The 11,956-nt window shown below is 46.7% G+C and overlaps 1 protein-coding gene across 1 annotated transcript; it reads right to left on the bottom strand.

Moving 5' to 3' along the window:
- Window positions 1-945: 945 nt before the first annotated feature.
- IL12A (interleukin 12A) lies at window positions 946-8,274 on the bottom strand. The gene is made up of 6 exons (XM_023755175.1): window positions 8,187-8,274; window positions 7,255-7,403; window positions 4,411-4,524; window positions 3,905-3,946; window positions 3,656-3,799; window positions 946-1,379 (listed from the first exon to the last, which is right to left on the bottom strand). Exons 1-6 carry the CDS (start codon window positions 8,272-8,274, stop codon window positions 1,224-1,226), a joined length of 693 nt encoding a protein of 230 aa, XP_023610943.1. The 3' UTR covers window positions 946-1,223.
- Window positions 8,275-11,956: the final 3,682 nt, after the last annotated feature.

The raw sequence follows: 11,956 nt of genomic DNA on the forward strand, positions 1-11,956 counted from the left end.
GCTCTTAATGACCCAAATTTTAAATTCCATCTTGTTAATTCTCTAAACCATGTGAATTTTAAAAGATGCACCTGATCGAATCACATCATGTGGGGTACTCTGAATAGTTTGTTCCCAAGGGCACAATATGATTATCAGAGTACTAAAATGATGTGATTCCATCAGGTGCATCTTTTAAAATTCACATGGTTTAGAGAATTAACAAGATGGAATTTAATATTTGGGTCATTAAGAGCACCTCTCTTAAGCCAAAGCAAGGCAATTATCCATGTGGCTCAGGCAGAAGTTCTATATAATTTAAAGCAAATGGAGAATTTTTCTCATTGTAATTTAGAAACAACTTCCCCTGCGGGCCCAAAGGGTCATGAAAATTAGAATAATTTAACTAGAAGGCCTCTTAATGATGCTTTTCCCAGTTGGAGGGTATTATTATGTATTTGTCTGGTGCACAGTATGTTATAGAGCTGTGGCTAGCAGGGAAAAACATGCTCCTGTGTTTTAGATTCAGATGGTGAACAAGAATAAAGTGACTCACTCGAGGACTTCAGCATTAAAATGTCTCTAGCCTAACCAGGCTCCCTTAAAGTAGGCGATTAAAGTCATTAGGAAATGGGTAAGAACATTGCCACAATCTTTCCAAGGTAATTCTGTTCAGATTCCATCAGTGTTGTCAGGTTCCCCACAATGTGTATTTCTAACACTGAAAGTACTCCAATTACATTAGAGAAATATGAAAATTAATTCCATCATCTTATTTTTAGAACAACATCAGGTATTTCTCAAATCCATTTGAAAATAAATATTTTAATAAATATGACATAAATAAATATAAGTTAGCTCACATGCCTTCACGAACACACCCTTATATAAATAAATATTTTAAAATAAATTATGCTTGAGTGTTTCAACAAACACTTTGATATAGAAATAGCTTATAAATTCCTGTTTTTCTAAAAATCACACACAGTGAAGAAAACTTCCCCCTTTAGCAATTTGCTTATGAAAACTTTAAAAACAACTTATCCCTAGTAAATGTGGAATATACGCGAGGAAAGGACCCATTTAAATAAAGTAGTTACATGTTCAACTTTTGGGTGGTTGACTAATGTAAACAAGAAAATTACTAGCTTAAGTAGGACCAGGTCAAGCCACCACCTCCCGCACAGCCTATAAAAATCGCTTTGGTTCAAATGACTTTAAGGTTGGGCGAGACCTGAGCCTTTTTAGGAAGAATTCAGATAGCTCATCATCCTGTTGATAGTCACTGCGCGGACTCTGAAAGCGTGAAGGAGGATGCAGAGCTTGACTTTCGTCTTGTAAAGATCCAGTTCTTCCAGGGCGGGTTTCTGTGGCACAGCCGCACTGTTGAAATTCAGGGCCTAGGAGGACAGATAATGAGCATGGCACACATGGTATTCCAAAATTGAAGCATTCACCCATAAACATCAGAGCCTGCAACCCACCCCCTCATTACATCTCCTAACCCCAATCCACTCTCCCAGCCAGATGGCCAGGCAGAACCTGAAAGAAGAAATTCTCATGATCCAAGCACATGTATCTTCATTGAGCTTGGAAGAGACCCTGAAAGCGGTTTCAAATGCCATCAGTATTTTTAAAAATGTATTTTTCTTGACTTCAGAGAGGAAGGGTGAGGGAGAGAGAGATAGAAACAGCAATGATGAGAGAGAATCATTGATAGGCTGTTTCCTGCACACCCCCTACTGGGGATCGAGTCCACAACTCGGGAATGTGCTTTTGGGAGCCTTCAGCCCGCAGGCCAACGCTCTACTCACTGAGCCAAACCAGCTAGGGCTGAAGTCTTTTTTAGAACAGGGAGGTGATGGATTGCTATTGATCAAAACTCTCTATCGGTACCAAGGTGTTTACTGCAGAAACTCATTTGTGTCAGATAAATAAACCTGGCAATGGACTTCCCAGGTTTAACCCTTTGATTTGATGACTCAAAGCAAGACCTTATGTTTGCACAATGATCGGTAATCTCACTTATTCTCACAAAAAGCCTAAAAGAAAGGTAGGGTGGGTTAAGTCCTCCCATTTTACATAAGGAGAAACTGAGGCACAGAGGTAATGGCTTTGTCATAGTTGTCTGATTACTGGTAGAAATGACTCCAGTACCCAAATCACCTCTTTGTCCTGAACATGAAATTATTATCTATAATTCTGTAGATGGTAAGATTCTTTGATGCTATATGATGTTCAGTGCCTGTCAAACAAGTAATTTGGTGAAAGAAAGAAAGAGAGAAAGATTCCTTTTCAGACAATGATTTCTGATACCGTATTTTTATCCCATGCCTGGTCACCAAAGCATTCACCTTGCTGTTTCCTATGTGAATACTAGAGGCCTGGTGCATGAGATTTGTGCAGTCGGGGGGTCAGGGGTGGAGGGTGGGGTCCCTCAGCCTGGCCTGCCACCTGTCGCAGTCCAGGTACCCTCAGGGGATGTCCGACTGATGGCTCAGGCCCCCTCCCTCTGGGGAGTGGGCCCAAGCCTCCTTAGCCCTGCTGCAGAGGCTGGAGAGGCAACCAACACTGCTGCTGCGCTTGCCAGCCGTGAGCCCTGTGGGAGTGCACTGACCACCAGGGGGAAGCTCCTGTGTTCAGTGGCTGCCCCCTGGTGGTCAGTGTGTGTCCAGCGACCAGTCGTTCTACTGTTTGGTCGATTTGCATATTACCCTTTTATTATATAGGATTCCTATGTTTTGTATTAGCATTGTGTGCTATGATGATTTAGGAGCTATAAACCAAGTTCTTGTCTCTGAGTAACACTGTGGCTCTCCCCAGGTGACAGGCCATTCTTTTATTTCATTCACACTTTGGTTCAGAATGGGTCAGACCCAGGCACTAGCTCTGCTTGTTTTCTCTGGTTAAATTTGCAGATGTGTAGGCAGGCCCTCACATGCACATCCTGGAGCCTTTAGAAGTGAGCAAGAAGTGCAGTGCAATCCCTCTGGTGGGGGCTTAAGTCCTGGCTCTGCCATTTGGAAGCTGTCTGACCTTGGACAAGTGGCTGTCTAAGCTTCGGTTTCCTCCTTTGTACAGAACCCATGTGGTTGCTGTGGGGACGATATTAAGAAAATGTGTGAAAACATTCGCAGAGAGACCGGTGCACACCACTTGGTCAACAAATGGGTGGCTGCTTTTCTCAATGTGTCCTGCTTGTGTCTGCTCTTTCTCTAGAGCCGTGGTTGGCAAACTGTGGCTCGCGAGCCACATGCGGCTCTTTGGCCCCTTGAGTGTGGCTCTTCCTAAGCCTTAGGAGTACCCTAATTAAGTTAATAACAATGTACCTACCTATATAGTTTAAGTTTAAAAAATTTGGCTCTCAAAAGAAATTTCAATCGTTGTACTGTTGATATTTGGCTCTGTTGACTAATGAGTTTGCTGACCACTGCTCTAGAGCAGCGGTCGCCAGCCTTTCGGACCTCACGGACCACCAGTGGTCTGCGGGCCACCAGTTGGTGACCGCTGCTCTCGAGGACACCCTCAAGGCTATGACTCCGTAGGGGCTTTAGGAGGGGGCATTTCAGGCCTCTCCCAATCCAGGAAGGGCTGTCTGTGTACGTCTTCATCTGGGACTCTGATGGGCTGTCTAGGCATGAACAAGGTGCTCTCACTGATTGGATGAAGGCCTTACCTGCATCAGCTCATCAATAGCTGCCAACATGTTTTGATCCAGAATGATCTGCCTCTTAGGATCCATCAAAAGCTTTGCATTTATGGCCTTGAACTCCACCTGGTACATCTTCAAGTCCTCATAGATACTACTGAGGCACAGGGTCTGGGTGATAAGACAACATGGGGAAGAAACCACTGAGATGAGCTAGAAGTGTTTTCCTCCCCCTCCCCTGCCCATCGTATTTGAGGAAAAAGTTCCGTGTCTCACCGTCATAAAAGAGGCCGTTCTGGAAGCCAGGCAACTCCCATTCTAGAAGAAAAAATAATCAGACATCAATCAATGATATAAATTCATAAAATGAGTTGAAACCTTTAGTTTTCTGACTTATAGTTATGAAAGCAATCTCTCTGGAAACCAGGCAATTCTCATAGAGGGGAAAAATCACACATCAAAGATATTAATTCTTAATATAAAATTTTCTGACCTTTCCTCTCAAATATATGTGGTTTTTTTTTTATTGTGGTTAAAAATAACTAACAAAAGGTACCATCTTAACTATTTTTAAGTGCCCAGTTCAGTGGTGTTAAATATATTCACATCGTGAAAAACCATATCTGTTTTTATAAATTTTTTCTCAAATCTAACTTTGAAGGGGGATCTCTTAAAATTTCAGGATGGTAGAGACCAGAAACATGCACATTTTTGTAAGAAGATGAAGTTTGATACACAGCTTTTAATTGCATGATGTGCTTTGGGAGGAATGTTGTCCATACCGTGATTAATTCCAGTGGTAGGCAGGCTTCTACGGTGCTGGTTTTATCTTTTGTGATATCTTCATGATCAATCTCTTCAGAAGTGCAGGAGTAAAATTCTAATGTTTGTCTGGCCTGTAAAAGTCATAAGGAGAAACCCAGTTTATAATATTAATACGGTACCTGGCTCCCCATACCCTGGGGTGCCAGCAAAACACTTATTATTCCTTTGACCTGTAAGAAATTCAGGGTCTTCAGAAGACAAAAGGAAACAGGTCATTTACACTCTCTCTCCCTATGCTTTTCGGACGTGTTTCCCTGGATGACATGCTTTTCCATTGTGTAAACACCATAAATCATTTCAACAGGCTGTGCTAATCAGAATCTCCACCATGCTGTGACACTTGCTCCTGGTGAAGGCGTTTTTTGCTTCTGCTAAAGCGCCTGTGTTTTATGAATATCTTGTTCAATTATAACTTCTAAAGGGGAACTGTTAAGGTCACAACGTGATGGATATAACAAACATGCAACCCTAAAGACAAATTGAGATTTAATTTGTGGTGTGCATGTACACACACATACACACACACACACACACACACACACGTCATCCTACAAGCACCTTGGAAAGCATTGTTGAATATAATAATGAAATTTATCTTAAGAAGTTGATGACTTTTTGATTGAAGATCAAGATCATTTTCCTACTCCACAAGCCTGGTGTGTGCCAGGCACTGAGCTAGGCACTACGGAACATGACAGAGAGGAGGCCTATGTTCTGTCCCCAGGATTCCAAGTTTATCCAAGAGGACAGGCAAGTGCCCACATGACTTGGAGATAGGTCAGCAGGAGAGAAGAGCTGAGAAGGCTATGAAGGCTCTGAGGAGGAGGTGGAAAGGGAAGCAAAGACTTCGCCAGAGATGGCACATTTGCAATAGGAAGATTAGAATGTTGGCCGGCAGAGGAGGGGGAATTTCAGGCAGAGGGAACTACATGAGCCATGAATCAAAGCTTGAGAGTGCAGAACATGTTTGGGAACAGACAGTAAAATCCCCATCTGCGCTAGGCAGAATAATGCCCCCGACACACACCACCCAACAGATCCACCTCCCAACCCCTGGAACCTGAGAATATGTTGTTACATGGCAAAGGGGAATTAAGGTTACAGATGAAATTAAGGTTGCTAATCAGCTGGCCTTACGACAGAGAGGTTATCTTGGAGTATCTGGGTGGCCCGATGATAAGTGGAAGAGGGAAGCAGAAAAGTCAAGGTCAGAGTGATGCAGCATGAGAAAGACTCAACTGGCCATTGCTGGCTTTGAAGATAGAAGGGGGACACATACCCAGGGACCTCAGCAGCCTCTAGAAACTGGAAAAGGCAAGAAAAAATAATCTCCCTCGTCTCCAGGAAGGGTTACAGCATGGCTGACACTTTGATGTTAGCCCAGCGAGACCCGTTTTGGATTTCTGACCTCCAGGGCTGTCAGATAATACATGTGTGTTGGTTAAAGCCACTAAGTTCGTGGCGATTTGTTCCAGTAGCCAAAGAAAATGAATACACTCTTCCTGGAGATGCTCACACAGACCCGGGCAGCCACTGGCCTGAGCGGGTTGTCAAAAGTTAGGTTTGGAAACGTGGGCCCACTGTTACAGTTCTTCGGATCTTTTCAAGAGGAGTTGGAAATTTGGTTTCTTTTATGAAAAGACCACTTTTTCCCCCCAATAGCATCAAACTAAATAAATCTAAATAAAATCTGAAAGACATGGGCCAAACTCTACCAATCTGTGTGCTGGATACGGCCTGTGGATGGCAGGCACTGGCCACCTGTTCTTGGCAAATGTGACACAGGAGTGATGTAAAAAACATCAGACCGAGTTCTGCAACCCCTTGACCTTTAGTGCAACGCCTGGGAAAGAGCCAGCCTTCTCATAGAAAGCTTCTGTTTAGATTGGAGCGCCTACACTTTATCCATATTGAACCGTTCTCCAGGAGCCACAGCACTTATCTCGGCTGCACTCCTCCGGTGAGCCGCCTTTTTAATTAAGATTGATTGAACCGTACAGAGCAGTTGGCAGCGCATCATGAAAGATAAGGGGAAAAAGAGTTCTTTCAGAAGGCCTCGTGGCATTGAGCTTATTTTAAGATACTCGTAAAACAACCAGCTAAAAATATTCAAGAAAGATTTACTAGAGAGCAGGATGGCAAAAGGATGTCTTTGAAAACATCCGTCTTCGGCCGTCGCAGCAAAAGCAATAGCTCCTGGAGCACTTTTAAAAGAAAAAAATTTTTTTTTTTTTTTGGCATTAACATAGGAAACCTAAAAAATGAATGAAGCTGTAAACAAAATGAGATAATTCTCCCCCTAGAAAAGGAAGGCTGGGCGTGCACCGTCGCAGCTCTCTGAAACGCGTTGCTCTGACAACGAACCCGAGTCACCAGACTGAGAAGCTGGCGAGCAGCGTGAGGGGCAAGTCTAATTCATCTCTGTGGCCCCCGGAGCATGGAGGCTGCACCTAATAACGGTTTGCTGGATTGATAAGTGTGTCAGAGAAACAGTGTGGGCCCGGCACAATTCATTCCACCTCTGTTGGCAGGCTACAGGGAACACGGTAAATATCCACTTTCCTCTGTGTAGACACAGCCCAAAGGGATGCCGTGATAATTTATGACCACTCCTGCTTTCTCTGGAGACACAATTTCATTGAGACTCTTTAGCTAATAGTCGGGCCATTTGTAAAGGCCCCTCTTCCTCTCTTGACAGCCCCTGACAAACGCCCACCATTTCCCTGCAGGTGACCCGGGTTTGGAGAGGCCCCTGCCCTAGAGAGGCTGCAGAGTGGGAGCAAGGACGTGGAAAGGCTCACCTTGTGAAGCGTGCTGCTGACGGCCTTCAGCAGGTTCCGGGAGTGGCTGAGGCACGCGAACATGCCAGGGCCTGCCGTGGCTGTGGTGGGGAGGTTCCTGGCCAAACTGAGGTGGTGCAGGAGGACCAGAGAAACTGCCAGGAGGAGGCCTGGAAGGGAACGGGGCGGCTGCTGAGGGTGTCTCCCTGACTTGGCCTGCCTCTCCCTTCCACCAGTGCTGGTTGTCTCCACCCATCTACCTCTGCTGGACGCCAACCTCCTCCCAACCCAGAATCTTCCTGAAACACCTGAGAGATGCATCAGGTCCCTGGAAGGCAGTGCTCGATTCTAAGTTGAGAAACTAACTTTCTGCAAGAAACTAGCTTTCTCCCAATGAGCTCAGACAAGGGTCAAACCTCAACTAGAAAGCGTCTCCACTTCACTAGTGGGAAACTGAGGCCAGGTAGTCAAGTGACTGGCCCAGACTCACGCTCTTAGAGCTGTAGCTGAGGGATCCTGGGCAAGAAACCGGCCCGGCCCGTGTGGCTCAGTGGTTGAGCATTGACCTATGAACTAGGAGATCAGGGTTCCATTCCCGGTTGGGCACATGCCTGGGTTGTGGGCTGGATCCCCAGTCGGGGGAGTGCAGGAGGCAGCCGATCAATGATTCTGTCTCATCATTGATGTTTCTCTCTCTCTCCCTCTCCCTTTCTCTCTGAAATCAATAAAAATATATTTTAAGAAAGAAAGAAGCCACCCCCTTGGGCCTCCGTTTGTCACTTAAGAAGTGGGCATAACAATACTTAGCTCAAGGGCTGTTTCAAGACCAAAAGAGCCGATGTCCCTTTCAGCGCTTGGAAAGCAAGCAATTAGGTCTCCCGCCCCCCTCCCTTCGATCTCCTTTAACTAGGAACGGCTGATTGCTCGCAGCCTCCCGGTGAGGTGAGCGGTACCAAGGTTCTGCCTCCTCTTGCCGGGCGCCGCCCTCCCCACCCGAGCCGGTGTCCCGGCCGCCGGGTACTCACTGCGCGGGGGGCGCATGCTGGGCGGGCGCGGAGCGGGCAGGGCGCGGACACGGAGCAGCAGCCGGAGGACCGCTGGGCGCAGCAGGTGAGGGCGCTCGTTGGAAGCCGACCGGGGGGTCACATTTTTATAATTGCCCGGAGGCGCGCAGGACTTTCCCCGACTCAGATCACTTGCTTTCTCTCTCTCTCTGTCTCTACCTCAGCTTCTCGGTGACACGTGGAGTTGGGCCCGCGGGGCTGGCGGCGCTTTCGGATTAACTCCCCCGGGCCCCGGCCGCAGTCGGTCGGGACGGCCCCGCCGCCTCCGTCCCGGCCCGAAGCGAAAGCGAAAATTCGCGCAGAATCGCCCCGGCACAGGGTCCCCCGGGCATGCCCGACCCCCTGCCGCCCCCTCAGTTCCGGGTCTCCGACGCCCCTGCCCCCAAATCCCAGTACCCAGCCCTCACCCCTCCGCCCTGCAGCGCCCCCTGCCGACGGAGCGCCTAGTGGTGCTACCCACTTTTTATCTAGTGTAGTGAGGATGTGCCCTGATGGCGTCCACCCGCCAGGTTCAGGATGGGGTTGGGCAATTGATTTATTCGTTCGCTAGTTCATTCGTCCATCCGTCCACCCATCTATCCATTCTTATGGTCTACAATGTGCCAAGCGGACATTGTGCTCGGAGCAGAACACCTAGCGGTGAACAGATCCCTTTGGGGCACTGCCAGACCGAATCTGACTCAATGTGTTTTGCCCATGGGTACTATCTTAAACATGAACAGGGATGAAACCAGACTATGTAATAACTTACTTTTTTTCAAGAATCCAGATTCTTTCAGAGTCTAGGAGAGAATCATGACAATGTAGTGGGGTGGATGTTCAGCTCCTGGGAGGAGAAGCCAGAGAGAGGGCACCTCAGCAGGAGTGATGGGGGTGAAGCAGCAGCAAAGGCTCCCAAGGGCAGAGGTCCCTCCTCAACTCCTCCTCCCCATCTCCCCTCCCCCCAACCCCCCCCCCCCCCGCCCCCAACATGGGTGTTGAAGGATGAATAGGCCTTAGACCACTTCCAGTGGAATGGGAGGGGAAGAGTCATCAGAAGCACAGTCAGGGAGGGGAGGGCAAGTGGCTATCTAGGGGTCCTGCTGCCAGGGTGGGAGACTGGGCAGGATGATGAGGCCGTGCCGTGAGATTGGTAGATGCCACGAAAAGGAGCGTACATTCTGCTGAGGGTGGTGGGAACCTTCTAGAGCAGCGGTCGCCAACTGGTGGTCCGTGAGGTCCGAAAGGTTGGCGACCGCTGTTCTAGAGTGTTAGGCAGGATATATGGTCTGATTTGCATGGTGCAGAGATTTCTCCAGCAGTAACATGGAGGATGGATCCCAGGAGTGGAACGGAGGGAGCGGTTGGGAGGATGTGGCCAAGGCCCCATTTAGAATGGAGAACAGGGTGGACAGAGAGGGGCCAAGGCGTAAGGGCCAGACAGACACTGAGAATATTGAATAGAGGTTGTTCCAGGTCCTGCACAGGGGTTCCTGGAAGAGGGGAGTGAGTTTGGAGGCGACAGTGAGAAGTTCCATTTTGGATGTGCTGGGTTTGAGATTCCTGTGGGACTTTTCAGTTCACTCATTTCTACCCAAGCATTAGTCACCCTGGGTGTCTATGAAAGGGAAGGGTGTGTTTGGTCACTCACTCAAGGCTTTTGAAGGGTCACACTGCACTAAGGTCCCAGGACTTCTCTATGGGGCCGCTGGTGACCACCACGGTGCAGATTCAACAGTCTTGGATAGGGATAAGCCTTTGGGAATGCAGGAGAGAAGAGTGGGTGTTTCTTCTTCCTCTCCTCTGGGTCTCCATTGGCGTCGGGGTAGATGAGATCACTGTAAGCCCTGAGATGCTACCATGAACACTTGGCTGGGCCAACCTCTCTGAAGATGGGGTGATGAAGCCAATTAGGAGAAAGCTATATTAGCCCCTGGTCTGATTCAACCTCTCTCAGTTGTTGGCATCAACCCCCCTCCCCCCAGATCATTTGCTTAAAGATGATGAGGCTTCCACTTTAGGGACTTTTAGATGTGTGTAAAGGAGAGCAATATTTGATCACTAAGCCTCCTTCCAATGCTACTGTCTGAACTCCTCCATGGGAATAGAGACCAATGGGTTGTCAGAAACAATAACATGTAGCAGATTGTGTAAAGCAAATGACAGGTACAGAGCTGTGTTGTTGCCATAGGGTTTAGGATGGAGTTAAATATACTTAAAGTCAGAAGTCAAGTTTATCACAATTGAGCTATTTCTCCCCTGGAAGGCCGACTCCGATGGAAAGTAATTTCTGTGGCATAAGTAAGCACAGGCCTCTCTGCTCAGAAGGCATTCGTGGCCACCAGACACGGTTTCTAACCTGTTCTTTTGTGAAACAGTTCTCTGCACATCCTATAGCCAAGATAAAATGAAACATGCTCTACATGAGGCATTACCGGAGCCATGATCACCACTACATAATGTCTGACATTGTACTGGGTCTTGGCCAATGCTATAAGGGAGGAAAAAGACATGAGAGGTTTACAAATTGGAGAGGAAAAAAACCAAATTTTTATTATTTACAGTTGATGTACAGAAAAGCAACAGAAACAATAAAGCCAATAGTAGAACTAATAAGAGAATTCAGCAACTTCACTGGATACAAATATCAACTTACAAAAATCAACTAAGTTCTCTACATCTACAACAACCAATTAGAAAATCTATACTAATAAAAGCATAATATGCTAATTAAACCAGACGTCCTTCTGGACATCCTTCTGGACGACCTTCTGGACAAAGCTGGGGTGGGTGGGGGCCCAGGTAGAGGCGGCTGTCTCGGCGGATGGGGCTGAGCCCCTTGCACGAATTTCATACATCGGGACTCTAGTATAATAATAATAATATACCAGATAATACATAAATAATGAAAAAGATACTACTCACAGTTGCAGTCAAACTATATAAAGTAACTACCTGTAGAAAGAAAGGGAATACAGTGGTTAAGAGTATGGATTCTAAACTATTTGAATCCAGGTTTTGTTACTTGTGTTGTTACTGTGTGTTCTTGGGCAAGTTACTTATCACTCTGGGTTCAGTTTCCCTATCTGGAAAATGGTGATAATAAAATACCCATATTTTTGGGTTGTATTTATTATATGAGTTAGTGTAAGTATAGAGTAGTCTTTGGAGGAAAATTTAAAAGTCTATTCAAGGACATAGAATGACTTAAATGAAATGAAAATACATTCCATATCCTTGAGTGAAAGATCTTAATATATAAAGAACTCAATATATAGTCTCCTTTAGTTAACTTATATACTCAATGGAATCCCAATACAAATTACAAATAAACTTTCTGAGGAACTAAATAAAAACCTATTCTAAAATATCTATACTAATAAAAGGGTAATATGCTAATTAGACCAGACATCTTCCGGACATCCTTCCGGACAAAGCCATGGTGGTGGGGGCCAAGGCAGAGGCAGTTAGGGGTGATCAGGCCAGCAGGGGAGAGCAGTTAGGGGTGACCAGGCTGGCAGGGGAGGGAAGTTAGGGGCAATCAGGCCGGCAGGGGAGCAGTTAGGGGGTGATCAGGCCAGCAGGCAGAGGTGGTTAGGGGTGATCAGGCAGGCAGGGAGAGTGGTTAGGGGCAATCAGGCAGGCAGGCAGGCGAGTGGTTAGGAGCCAGTGGGCCGGGA

Source organism: Myotis lucifugus, unplaced genomic scaffold, assembly GCF_000147115.1.
Source record: "Myotis lucifugus unplaced genomic scaffold, Myoluc2.0 scaffold_70, whole genome shotgun sequence".
Classification (NCBI taxonomy): Eukaryota; Metazoa; Chordata; class Mammalia; order Chiroptera; family Vespertilionidae; genus Myotis; species Myotis lucifugus.